A 13,470-nucleotide genomic window follows, 5' to 3' on the forward strand; every position below is an offset into this window, starting at 1 on the left:
TCAAGGTTTTGTGACCTCTGTGATGCTTGATATTCATGGATGTTTATCTAGATTCCACTTTTTCAGAAGACTTCTTGATTTGCAGAATATTCCAAGTACATGAAACATATTTTTACTGCCAAGGTACAAAATAAAGGTGCAAGCTTTAGTGTTAATTTGATCACACAAGAATGTGCTAGCAAATTATGACCTGCTTATGTAGATGCACTTGCACTGGAAATATAAATCCATCCTATATGAAAGCGTATCTTGCCACCCCCTTTATTTTTATATGTGGCATAGTTGATGTCTGGCATTATTGTTCCTACTGGTCATCTATGTATTTCTAAGTATGTGTTGCAAGTGTTTTGTTGATGGTCAAAAACTTACGGTTCACAAAAAGAAATCCTAGGAATGAAGCATTCTCCAATATATGAAATAAAGGAATATTACTCCTAATAGGTTTTCCCCTGCGATGCTTCTGTAGCATGTCCAGGAGCTTCCTGAGGCGCATTGTGAAAAAACTTCTGGAAATGAGACTTGGGCACTTTAGAGCATTTTCTTCCTAATGGAAGTTGCGTTCTTGATGCTCAGTTTCAGATCCTCATGGATGTAAGGACTGCTCTACTCTCTCAGCTATTAGAAATATGGTTAGTCTAAATGTCTGCTCTGTAACAGAGGAGGAGTTATGAAATAATCTGTTCATGGAGATTTGCCAAGGAAGAATTTTGCAACTACTTGAGATTATGGTTTGAAGTGTGAGGATTTGTAACATGATAAAGACTTTTAAAATAAAATGAAAATAAGTTATTGGGAAAAATATAAACTACTGATATATTCTTAAAGCCTTCATAACTTTGCCATGTGTTAGAAAAATACCTTAATGCCTTAACAGCAATTCTTTAAATGTACCATTTGTGGCATATCGCATAATTACATTAATTTCTTAAATAAATTAAAAGCAAGCTAAGTAATCCAAATATTAATACACAGACAATCCTGTACACCTTTTTCTCTTTTAAGAAATTTGGAAGTATCCGAGCAGATTTAATTGAACAAATGAGATTCAAACAAAGGCTGAAAGTTATCCAAACCCTTGAAGATACTACAAAGCGCAATGTGGTAAGTATTGAAATAATGTTCTTTGCAAAGATTAAGGTCAGGCAATTTCTGAAATGAAATTATCTTTTCAATGAGACATAGATTCAAATCCGTAACTGTTAATGTTATGTTTCCAAGGTACGAACTATTGTGACAGAGACTTCTTTTACTATCGATGAGCTGGAGGAGCTGTATGCTCTTTTCAAGGTAAAGCGAAGTGAAGATCATGTGCCTGCAGGAAATGCAAACATTTATATTTGATACCAAACTGTGTATTTTCCAAAGACTGGGTTAAGTCTGTGAGTTACTTACAATCAGGTATACTACCGGGGGTTGGACTAGATGACCTTTAAAGGTCCCTTCCAACCCAAACTATTCTATGATTCTATGATCTTAATACAAACTTGAATTAGTTGCTGTATTATTGAATATACAAAAAAAAAAAATCCTACCCAATTAGATTTTTAAAGCTCAGGAAATAAATAACTGAATTAATTGTCCATAGAAAAAAAGAAATGTATACAGATGAAAATTATTATAATGAAAAAGTGTATATAGAGAAATATTTTATCAGTCTTTAGAAACTTAGATATGTCTGTCACTACCTGACCTAAGTTTTGGAATTTAGCACAGAAATACTTTTATTCCATTATCTCAGACAGTTAATACTTCCATATCATAATATCTTATTTTTACCGTAGTTAATGCTTTAATGTATACTTTACTACATGGAAATTCAGTGTCACAAAGTGATGTGTCTTTTTAAGTTGATTGTGTGGCAATATCATTAGATCCACAAATTTAAAGGTGAGCAGTTAAAATGCTTTAGGTTCATCTTCATGCACAGTGCTTTGAAAGAAGATACTTTCTTCTTCTGTTTTGTTATAACAGAAATCTTTCAGTAGAGCACAAGGAATTTCTTTCCTTTAAATTTCCCATCTGTAATGTCAGGTCTTAAAATTGTCAAAATCCTGCAGTGCCTTCTTTCAGTCTTCCATGGCATCAGTGAGACCTAGCCAGACAGTCCACCCTGTCTGATGACTATGCAGATCTCTTTCTCTAAACTTCTGAATATTTTTGAATGAGGTTCCACTGAAATCATCTGCAGAATTGTCACTGACTTCAGTAATACTGAAAAAGTAGTCCTTTCTACACTAGTTTAGAGGATAAACCTCTTGCAGAAATGCAAGGGGTAGGTAGATAGAAATACATCTGCTAGTCTGGTGTTGTTTTAAGAGTGTGTGTGTATTAATTGTTTGGATTTTTTTTGTCATTAATAGCGATGAGTTGTTTACAGAGGTGATGACAATCTCACAGCACTTGTCTTCTGTTCAGGCAGAACATCTGACTAGTTGCTACTGGGGAGGAAACAGCAATGCTGTTGACCGGCACGACCCCAGCCTGCCTTATCTGGAGCAGTACCGGATTGACTTTGAGCAGTTCAAGGGGATGTTTGCTCTCCTCTTCCCTTGGGCATGTGGAACTCATTCGGATGTATTAGCTGCACGCTTATTCAGGCTTCTTGATGAAAATGGAGACTTGCTCATCAACTTCCGTGAATTTGTCTCTGGGCTAAGTACGGAGAATTCACAGCACTCTCAAAATAATCTGGCCAAAACAGTTTATTTCTAAAGTGGGTCCACTCTGTCAGAAACACAGATGTTATATTAACTATCAGCTGATGAGTTTGAGCTTGATGTATGCCAATTTGCAAAAGTCACCTATGTTTTAAGAGCTGTTCATGCTACTGTTCAGTTCATTTTATCATGCCTGTGACAGTGGTTCCCTCTGGGGTTTGGGCTCATCTCTGTATGTGCATCTACATTAGCCAATTGGTTATCACAGTGAGAGAAGGACCACACATGAATTACTTGTCCATTATGATTATTTCCCTGACTGCTGACTCTTGACACAAAAATGACCTGTGTGCTTAATGGTGTGATTACTTCTAATCCAAGTATTTCCTTTGGCAGAGTCTTTTGTCACCTTTTGGTGACACTGCATTTTGTCACCTGCTCCTTTAAACCTCCCCTGGAAGCTGGGAATGTATACCTTTTGTCAGTGCTACCAGCTCTGAAAAGGGGAGAGAGGCAGCGTTTGTTCCCTTGGTTGTTCAGGAAGACTTTTGAGAAATGTGTATGTACATATAAGGGGCAGGGGAGGGAAAGAGTGAGGATGCTAATTTTGTTTGCCTCTGACTACAAGTGCTTCTCTTCAAAAGTCTGCTGCCACCCCACATACATGTGTCACTGTGTGAAGGGAAGGTATCAGGCCTCACAGTATACACAGTGAGAGGTACTGCCTGTATTACTTCTGAAATCAGTAACCAAGACTATAGACTAAGAGGGAGAACAAAGTGGAAGTCACCTGAGATTATGGCCCATGCAAGTCTCGAAGAAACAAGATTTCAAGATATGAAAGTCATTACTGGAAAACAAAGGGAATGTGCAAGCCCCAAGATGAACAATAAAGAAGCAAGGGGGAGGCAGGAAGTGGCCACCCCTTTTTTGAGTATAGCAGTAATTATTCCTTTTAAGTGACCAACATCTCACCATCTATCGTGTGTGATTTCATGGCAACTTGACGTTTCCTGCAGCTTTACACTTTTATCCTTTTTGAGAGAGAAAAGGTTTCCTAATCTGGTTTTAAGCAACTCTTTGTATAACAACAGTATTTTTAAGCCTTGGGGTTCCAAACACAGCCTTGCATTAAAACCTCTCCACAGCAATGGTAACACCCATTCTCTCGCAGATGCAAAATAGCAAACCTGACTGCACACCTCCCACTCACACCACCAAAAAACAGTGCTTCCTTCCTATGATGCTGTTCTGAATTGTATTTGAGGGACTGTTTGTCAGGTAACACTCAATGGCCTTTTGAGACATGACCCATGGATTAACTGCTCTTGCTGCTTACAGGATTCTTTTAATAACAATCAAGCAGTTATTGGTTGAGACAGCATTTTTTTAGAACCAGTAATGAGTAATCAGAAGAAGGAACAGTGTTGAGGACTGTGAACAGAAACTGATATAAAATGCATAAATGTGGCTATTAGCCCACATGACTGAACTAAAATCTTCAGTGTGCTAAACAATCAAAACTGCTTATTTTGTAAAACCACATTTTTTCAGTATGGCATAGCTTTTTTTTTTTTGTTGTTTTGTGTTTTTTTTTTTAATCAACCCTTTTTTCCCAGCCCCAACCTCTTTTTTGTTTATGAAGTGCATGAATGGTAGCAAGGACAACACAGTCAACAAAAACAACATGGGGTTTGTTTGATCATATTTCATCATGCCCCAGGACTTCTAAAAATTACACAAACATCAGCTGCTTCAGTCTGCCTGACAAACGCAACATGCCTTGGCTAGGGAAGCCTCCTAACTGAGCAATATCTTCTTTGGAGCAAGATGCATCTACTCAACAGAGGACTCTGTCACCTTTTCCTTGTGGCTGTCCTGGAGAGCACAGTCAGAGGATGGACATTCTGGAGGTGACCTGTGGGCACTATTCTCTGTCTTCTTGCTCTGTCCAAACAGCAGTGTTGGACTCTGGCCCTGGTTAGTCAAGTTTGTCTTTCCTAGAGGAAGCCCATCTCGGAGGGTGCTTGTTGATGCTTGAAGCAGCCATGGCACCGAAGCATTTCCCTTTCCCAAGTCTCCCATTCAATGGCCTTATTCCATATAGCCGTAAGGATTTGCTCCCTCAAAGCCTTTCTGTTGCCACTGACACCCGCTAGGAGCTCCATGAAGAGGAGGTAAAACAGGGTGTTCTGTGTCCCAGTGTGGGCTTGTGGCCCTTCTGCATCACCACAAAATCCTTGGGATATGAGAGCACTACAATTGCAAGCAGGACTGTCTGTTTCCTTTTCATAGCTCCTGTAGCAAACAGGTCATGAACCTCCTACTTCAGGTGCCTCAGCTAAGTGAAGATGGAACAACCTATCATTTTTTTTCTGCTCATGTACTCCGTGTCATGTTACTGCAAGTTCATATAAAGGAGTGGTCTTCATTAGTTTTCTCTAGGAAGGTGCTGCTCAGAAAGGGTTGTCAGCCTTGGTTTTATGAACTGTTTGAGATATTTACCCATGAAGAAGCTCACCTGCACCCTATGCCACACTGGATTATAGCATGTCAGTTCGTGACTCAAAATCCCAATAAGCTAGAGAAATTTCCACCTAGACTCCAAGTGGACCCCTGCCTCCCATCATGCTTTTGCAATATTCCCTTTTCAGAGCATGCAGCTCTTTCACCTCTCCAGTGACTGCTGGTGTCTGCAGTGCTTGCCACAGCCTCATGCAAAATTTGGCACCATGAAAACTGTGTCTCTCAAGGAGTACCCAAGTGTGTAGTTGTTTTTTCTGAAAACAGCTTTAGTCCAGGCACAGGGTGCAGGAGGATGTTCAGAAGGCAGAGCGTTAACCTCACCATTCTGGTCCTTTCAGGGAGCTAAACGCTGTACTAACACTCTGCACCCCTCCACCTGTGTTCAAGAGAGGGGCAACCAAAACCACTGCTTTTACATTGCTACTAAGTTTTATATTAACAGAATAAAGTTCTAACCTGTTTAATTACTTTGTTAATGGCCTCAAAGAAGACTGGGGAAAACCGTGCTCATATGACATTATGCCCAGAAAAGACTTGACACCTGCATAGTATTAACAGGAGAACAGTCACAAAAGAGGCTCAGTGGCCAAGTCCCGAGCGGGGTAAGAGCAGGTATGTGTGAGGACATCATTTGCCATGTGAAGGTGATGGCTTTCACTGTTGCTGTTTCAAGTAGAAAGATTCAAAGGGTGTAGTCATGCTCTTTTCCAAGCACAATTTCTTCTCTCACCAAAAGTAAATTTAAAGCTGCTTTTAAAAAAATTATTATTATTGTTTAATGCAGCATCAATGCTCAGCCGTTGGGTAGCCCACTGCAGCTGTCAGGCAGCTCCTGCACAATGCCAGTAGACTATTCTTCCCTTTGTAAAACTTTCTGACCTCTCCCTAGGGAGACCCAGAGCATTGTCCCTGAGAGACTCCAGTTGACATCTCTAGTAAATTTGTCCCTCATTGTGTTGTCTCATTAGAAGGGCTTGGTGTTAGAAAGCACACCTCGATTCATCTCAGGCAAAAGCTAAAAGAAGCTGGAGCAGTTTAACTTTTTCAGTTCTCTTCACATCTGGGGACAGGGAGAAGAGCAAGCTTACATGTGTCACCAGATATACTGTGCCCTGAATCCTGTTGCTGCATCGCCAGCTGTTGCTGGAGGACGTGGAACTGCCAGCCCATTCTGTGCTTTGGTTATTTCGTGTCACCTTTAGTAGTGGGGCACTTCACATGGTACCTGGGTGCATAACCTAAGGCATAGTTTCACCAGAAGAGCATTATCTGCACAATGTAGTATACCAGAAAGGAATACAAGGAGGTTTTGTGCTTAAGAAGGACCAAGTGAAAAGTAAAATGGCTAATGCAGATGCACTCAGTTCTTTGGCATAACATCTGTATTTATTCTGGTCTTAAGGTTTACAATAGACTGTGATTTTTAGTATTTGCCAAACCACAATTTGTAGTTTGCATAGCAAAGTTGACACAGTAGTCTGTAAGGTAAAGTAAATCTCTGCGTAACCTAATTAATGAAGGTTAATTCATTTGTTTATGAATTATATGTCATAACAAGATTTGTGAAGCAGTCTGATTATCGCTTTTTTCAGTACTTCAAAATGAACTAATACCCGTTTAATTAATTGGAAGGAGGGACTACAATAGACCATTTGGATTTCATACACCTAATTTTTGTGTGTACACCAGAAAGCAATGTGGGTTGAGGTGGATAAATCACTATAAAGTATAGCCTGAATGTTAGTTTAGCCCATGCCTAAGTTGTGATAAATGATGTTTACTTGAATTTCTCTCTCTTTTTTTGGTAAATATCTTATCGTTCTAAATCATGTGATGTTATTATTGGATCTGCAGATTAGAAATTTGAAGTCCACACAAAAAGGTCTTCTTAACTTTCAGCTGGAGGCCTTTCTGAGTGGTAATGTGATGATCATAGATTATTTTTGAGCATTATAAAATAGACATTTAATGAAGAACCCAAGACTGAAGTATAAAATTCAGGGTAAGGTGGTCTGTGTTCTCTTGCTATTTCTACTACAGACCTTATGATCTTAGAAGTCAAGTGACTGCCTTATGATCTTGGTTTGTAAAGGGGTTATGGTGCTTCCCAGAGTGAATGTAGCAGCTTCCAAAATGTAGGATTGTAGCAATAATAAACAGAATGGCATTGAATGCTGAGCATTAACATACTGTATATAATGCTGTTTAGGTGCAGCATGCCATGGAGATCTTACAGAGAAGCTGAAGCTACTGTATAAAATGCATGTTTTGCCTGGTAAGTAAATGATATTAAAATAGTGATTGTCTTGTTGAGAACAGGAATTTCGAGCAAAGTTGTTTATGCCTAGCTTTCCCAATTAAAAATTTAATTTGGGGAATTATTACTGTAGCTGTTTATGCAGAGAGCTTCTACCTTAACCAGACAGGGATTTGGAAAGTCTGAAAGCACCCATGCAGCCCTCTATTGCTCTTATCACGAACAGGCCACTTAGATGTGCCTCTTCCCTGTTTAGCTGGATTAGGTAACTTCCCCCATGCATAACAAATACAGTGTTCTTCCACGTTTGTTAGTATAATGCACTATATTTATCAGTGAAGCCAGCTTACAATGTTCGCGTATGCCTTGGCTACTCATTTCTGTGCTTTCTTCTTGGTTTCCTGTCTGGGCTGATGAACTGTTTGTAGAGGGAGGCTACAGATCATTTCACAGGTGTGTTTTCTAGGGAGCTGTACACGCTGTTGGACTTGGCTAAGTGAGAGAGGCAGTTTAAGGTGGAAAGGGGATGGAAACATCTCAGAACAGTTTTGCCACTGAAGAAAATTATGTCCTAGAATTATATTGTCTCTAGCTTGTCACTTATGTGTCATAAAAAACCTACTGCTGTCCTCACTGAACGTGTGATTTAAGTATGTTCTAACTGTTTGGGTAGTTTAGTTCATGTGTGCGTTTACATGCTGTGGCGAAGATATTTAAAAGCCTTGAGAGAACGTTCACCTTAATGTGCTTTGAACATGTGTCCCTCATTGCTCCCAGCTGGGTTTGCTGGGGGGAAGCTTGAGTGGTTCACTAATTTAACTGAAAAAAAAATTGAACTATTAACAGAAGAGATCAGTTTCTAAGAATGTAGTTTCTGGTATTCAGGGACTGGTAAGTTCATACCAAATCACGACAGACTGTTTCCAGCTAGGAGAGGGTTCATACCCTGCTTAGGACACACTGAGCTGCACAGAAGAAAGCACTGGCAGTAGACATGGGAAGATGGGCAAGCCAGCCCCTGCAAACAGCTACTTATTAGTCAGTATTGGATATCGGAGAGGAGACAGTAAAAGGGTAATACCAGTTCTAGTTGTTCATCTCCCCTGAGCTGAAAATAGATGATTCCTAACCCATCATGTCCTCACACCTTTACTTCTAGAAACTGGCATTCTAAATGTATCAGTGGAAATATGTTCTAGTTTTTAATTAAAGGGTGGAATTTTAAAGCACATAATTTTATTATCTCTCTTAGATCCATCCCCTGAGCAAGAAGAGCCAGACTCTGCTTTTGAAGCTACTCAGTACTTTTTTGAGGACATCACACCAGAATGCACACATGGTAGGCATCTTTTGTCTTGGACATGAAAAGATGACATACAAACATCATGTCTTTTTAGGAAGCCACTTTTTTATTGGATTAAACTTTGTAAGTGAAGTATTCTCTGTAAAAAGAAGTATGTAGTCTTTGTATAATTGTGATATCCTTAGAGGTGCAGGTGTGTGTACATTAAGAGCTCCCCTGGATTGTGCATTGCAGAATTCTCTCAGAATAACGTCATAAGTGTGTGGCAATAGCAGTAATTTTGTGATAAGTGCATGTGCCTTGCTGGAGAATGAGAATAAATCTCTTGGCTTTCAAGACATATTTGGATCAGAACTTAAAATATTCTAAAAAACTGAAACCAAAAGATACATCAAAATGTAGTTAAGCTATTTGAAATCTTTTTGTTCCCTAATGAAAAACTGGCTCTCATTGCTGTTTTCTTAAACAGCATTCTCTTCCTTGAGATATTTGATGTTAATTTTCTCTCTCATTCAAGAAAAATATTGCTTATCCTTCAGATTATAGGGGGAAGAAAGGTGGTTTGAAAATACAGATAAGAATTAATAGACTAGATATGGCGACTTTAAGTCTTGATAGACAAAAGAAGATACACTAATATGATCACAAAACTTATCATACTAAAAGCTGTTTGTGTTGTGGTAAGACAGGCTAAACATTGTACTACACAAACAAAACTTAGGATGGTCCCTGTTTCAGTATTTATTTTATTAATTAAGTAGAATTTGTTATCAGATTTAAGAATAAGGAAAAATCGTCATTTAGTCCTAATCTTTTTATTCTGCGTTTCCTGCAGTGTAAACATTTTCTTTATTTTGCACTGGACACATGGAAAGTATGTATATATCCAAACCCACACTGTTCTCTCTTTCTCTCCCCACCCCTCTACTTCCCAGTTGTTGGCCTAGACAGCAGGAACAAACAGGGAGTAGAAGATGGGTTTGTTACAGTGAGCCTGAAAACAGACAAAGGTATGCATGGTGTTTCCATCTGAATTACATCTTTCATTTCTGGTAAAGATGCTCCTTTTGAAAATAGGCAGGGGGTTACGGGGGGGAAGTATTAATTTAAGGTTTCTTCATGGACTTTTCCTCCATCTGTGGGCAATTTGTTTACAATAGGCAAGAAGAGCTCACAAGAGAATCGAAATTATCTGAGAATGTGGAGCCAAGAGAATAAGTCGAAAGCAAAAAACTCAAAGGACTTGCCCAAACTGAATCAGGTACATCTGATGACACTTACTTACTTTTCATAAACTTTAAACTTTCTTCCCATACCTGTAAATGTTCAATATGTTAACACTGAGTAAAGGTTTTATTTTGAGGCAGATACTTTTTTACCAAAGCATCAGTCAGTTGATTACAGAAGTTGGTTGTTTTCATCATACTGTAACTGTCATTCAGCTCCCAAAGTGTCTTAAAAATGAGATACACACATATAGGACTGATAACATATCATTTCGATCTCTAGACAGAGGGTGATATGACATGAATATCAACAGCTAGTGCATAATGTTGGATACACATTACCTAAAAGAAGCATTTTACATTATGTAATTTGTCAGTCTCGTTCCCCTTAGATCCACAGCAGCTGAGGAGCAGGGGGCCCATTGAAACAGCTCTTTCCTCCAGAGCATGTAGAGAAGGTTTATTCCCTGTAGAACACACTTCTCACTTAAGGTAGCCCTAGCAAATCTTCCTCTTTAATTCATGAGGTTTGAATTCCAAAAGGCTCGCATCCAACTAACTTACCACTGTCAATTAAAAGAGTGCTGCTGGTCTCTCATTTTTTATTACTTCTCAATAGTTTTATCAGACTTCTAGTTATACTTAGCATAATTCCTACAAGAAAATCCACCAAAATGAATGCTGAGTGCTTCACTGCTCACCCTCTGTTGCCCTCCTGTGGCTGCAGAGAAATACATTTGTCATATGCTGGAAGTAACATTCAACAGTTTATTCTATATAGCTTTGAGAGAGGAAACACATCTGGCTGCCCATAGAACATACTTTCTAGGCTACACCCAGATTATTTCCAATTTCAGTTTAATCACACAAACTCTTGTGTCCTACCTCTGTCCCAAACTTTTTAAAATTATTTGCTAGATCTCAGTCTGATTTGTTTCCTGCTCTCTCATTAATGCTGCATCCCTCTGTTTAGGGACAGTTCATTGAACTGTGCAAGACAATGTACAACATGTTCAGCGAAGACCCCAATGAACAAGATCTGTACCACGCTACTGCTGCTGTGACGAGCTTGCTTTTGGAAATAGGTGAGGTTGGTAAGCTCTTCAGTGTGCAGCCCACAAAACAGACAGACAGCAGCAGTACCAACTGCAGCAAAACCATTCCGAGTGAGCTGTTTCAGAAGAAGGAGAACCAGCAGTACCCCCTGGAGAAGCACAAGCCGTTCCAAAGCAGCCTTGTCACCAATGACGAGGATGCTGTCGTTTGCACCGACAGCACCCTGGCCATGCAGATGGAAGACATTAAGCTGGAAGACTCTTCTCCCAGGGACAATGGGGCCTGTTCTTCCATGCTCATTTCCGATGATGATACAAAAGATGATAGTTCGATGTCCTCCTACTCAGTACTGAGTGCAGGTTCCCATGAAGAAGAAAAGCTGCACTGCGAGGACATCGGTGAAGACACCGTTCTGGTGCGGAGCAACCACGCCACTTCTCTTCATAGAAGCACGAGCATTGACAGAGACTGGGCCATTACCTTTGAACAATTTTTAGCCTCCCTTTTGACTGAGCCGGCGCTGGTTAGGTACTTTGACAAGCCTGTGTCCATGATGGCTAGAATTACTAATGCTAAAAACGTAAGGATGATGGGAAAACCAATAACCTCGGCCAGTGACTATGAAATCTCTACTATGTCGGGATAAAAGGCAGTCGAGTTTTCTATTTATTTTTTTTATTAAGTGATTATTAGTACCTGGCACAGGCCCTGGTATTTTCAAAATATGATTGTTTTCACTAATGTGAAAATGTTGCAGTGTAAACTTAACTATCTTGAAGTATAATCACTCTTTCTGTGGAAATGTTACACAAATGCAAATTTTATTCAAAATACAGGAAAATATAACAGTTGTCAGTGAAATGTGTGTACTATTAACCTTGCTGTCAGTATAAAATGGTAAAGATTAGTTCTTAATTTCTACATGTAAACTTAATGCCGATATTTATGTGCATTTTTAAAATACGTATAGAGAGATCTGATTCTTGGGGGAAAAAAAAAAAAGAACAAAATAGGAAATACCTAAAATTTAAAGGGACACTGTCAAACTGAACAGGACCTCAGGTGAAATTAAGTTCCAGGCAGCATCTCTGGAGGATAATTTTATTTCATATAGCTTTTTTTTTTTTTTCCCAAAGAGGATAATGGTTTTTAATGTATGTTTCCATTTTTTTTTTAATATATGAAAGATCAGTGAAACCTGCCTGGCTCCTCACTTCCTCTGCTTGAGAGTGGTGCTCTCAAATAAAAGTGAGAAGTCCATCCCAAGCCGAGCTGGCACGTCAGGCAGACGTGGTGAAGTGTGATGATCTCTGTCCCGACAGAAGGCAGAGCCCAGATGCCTTTCCCTGAGTTCAGTGGCCGCTGGCTGCACCAAACCCACCAGAGACAAACCCACCAAGAGATCTCCAGCATGACCCTGCCAGGAGCTGTGTTCCTAACCCCTGGACTTGGAAGCTTTGCTGTTGTGCTCCAAAGGCTGCGTGTGCAGGTCCCAGAACAGATTGGTGGAGTCCCTTTTTAAAAATCAAAAGCTGTTTTAAAAATTTATATATATATATATATATATATACACACTTCTAAGGCTGGATCTACAGCAATTATAGCTTAGCTCTTAAAACTAACCTTTACCATCAACCTATTATATCCTTGTTAGAGTAAAAAAAAATAAAAACCTGTATTGCATAAGTCTTCATTTACAACAGTGTAAAGTAGAAGTAATGAAAGAAAAATCTGCAAGATAATGTAACCGAATGTTTAAGTCTTACTGAGAACACGGTCACTTTATATAAAATTAATAGTATCTGGTATCAAGTTACTGAATAATATGTTAAAATGAGAACTGGAGCACCTGCACTTTGAATCCTTGCTTCTTTTATACAGAAATTCAGGATTTTTTTTTTAATTTGTTAGCTGTTTTATAATTTGTATTTGTTCAATTCAGGATCATGCCTACATGCCTAATCTTTATTTGCTATTTTGAGAATATTTTCTGTAGAATACTGTTGATTTTTATATATTCCTGTATATTGCATCCATGTAACTTGCAGATTTTTTAGCAGAAGCTATGTTTAATTCTTTTGTTTTAAAAGAATGCTTTAAAACTGTCAGATGAAGTGGTTTTTAACCACAAATAGGTAATGTGAACAAAGTACACTCTGCACAGATTTGATTTTAAACTATTAAAGTCATACTAGAGGGAAAAGTAGATGATTGTGTTTTATTACACAGACAAATGACTTTGTATCTTCAACACCAGGGTTCAGAACAAAAACATTTGTTATTTCCATGCCTGGTTTTGTTTAACATTTGAATATGTTTAATCCCATCTGCAACAAACAACCCATGCAAGCTTCTCTCACGCTATCCAGATCCATTAAACAGTTCTCCCTGCTATGATCACATTTGGTGACAACAATTGTTACTACATTTTAAGACCCCCTGATA

The 13,470-nt window shown here is 38.9% G+C and overlaps 1 protein-coding gene across 1 annotated transcript in view; it reads left to right on the forward strand.

The window, feature by feature from the left end:
• The window catches only part of TBC1D9 (TBC1 domain family member 9), a 53,867-nt gene extending 40,636 nt beyond the window's left edge, over positions 1-13,231 (forward strand). The window contains exons 14-21 of the mRNA XM_065062003.1: positions 1,003-1,101; positions 1,219-1,287; positions 2,416-2,656; positions 7,393-7,458; positions 8,693-8,779; positions 9,679-9,753; positions 9,904-10,004; positions 10,943-13,231. Of these exons, the coding sequence (XP_064918075.1) occupies positions 1,003-1,101; positions 1,219-1,287; positions 2,416-2,656; positions 7,393-7,458; positions 8,693-8,779; positions 9,679-9,753; positions 9,904-10,004; positions 10,943-11,671 (1,467 nt within the window). The 3' untranslated portion in view covers positions 11,672-13,231. The remainder of the gene's footprint in view (positions 1-1,002; positions 1,102-1,218; positions 1,288-2,415; positions 2,657-7,392; positions 7,459-8,692; positions 8,780-9,678; positions 9,754-9,903; positions 10,005-10,942) is intronic.
• The last annotated feature ends 239 nt before the right edge of the window (positions 13,232-13,470 follow it).

This window comes from Columba livia, chromosome 4 (genome assembly GCF_036013475.1).
Source record: "Columba livia isolate bColLiv1 breed racing homer chromosome 4, bColLiv1.pat.W.v2, whole genome shotgun sequence".
NCBI lineage: Eukaryota > Metazoa > Chordata > Aves > Columbiformes > Columbidae > Columba > Columba livia.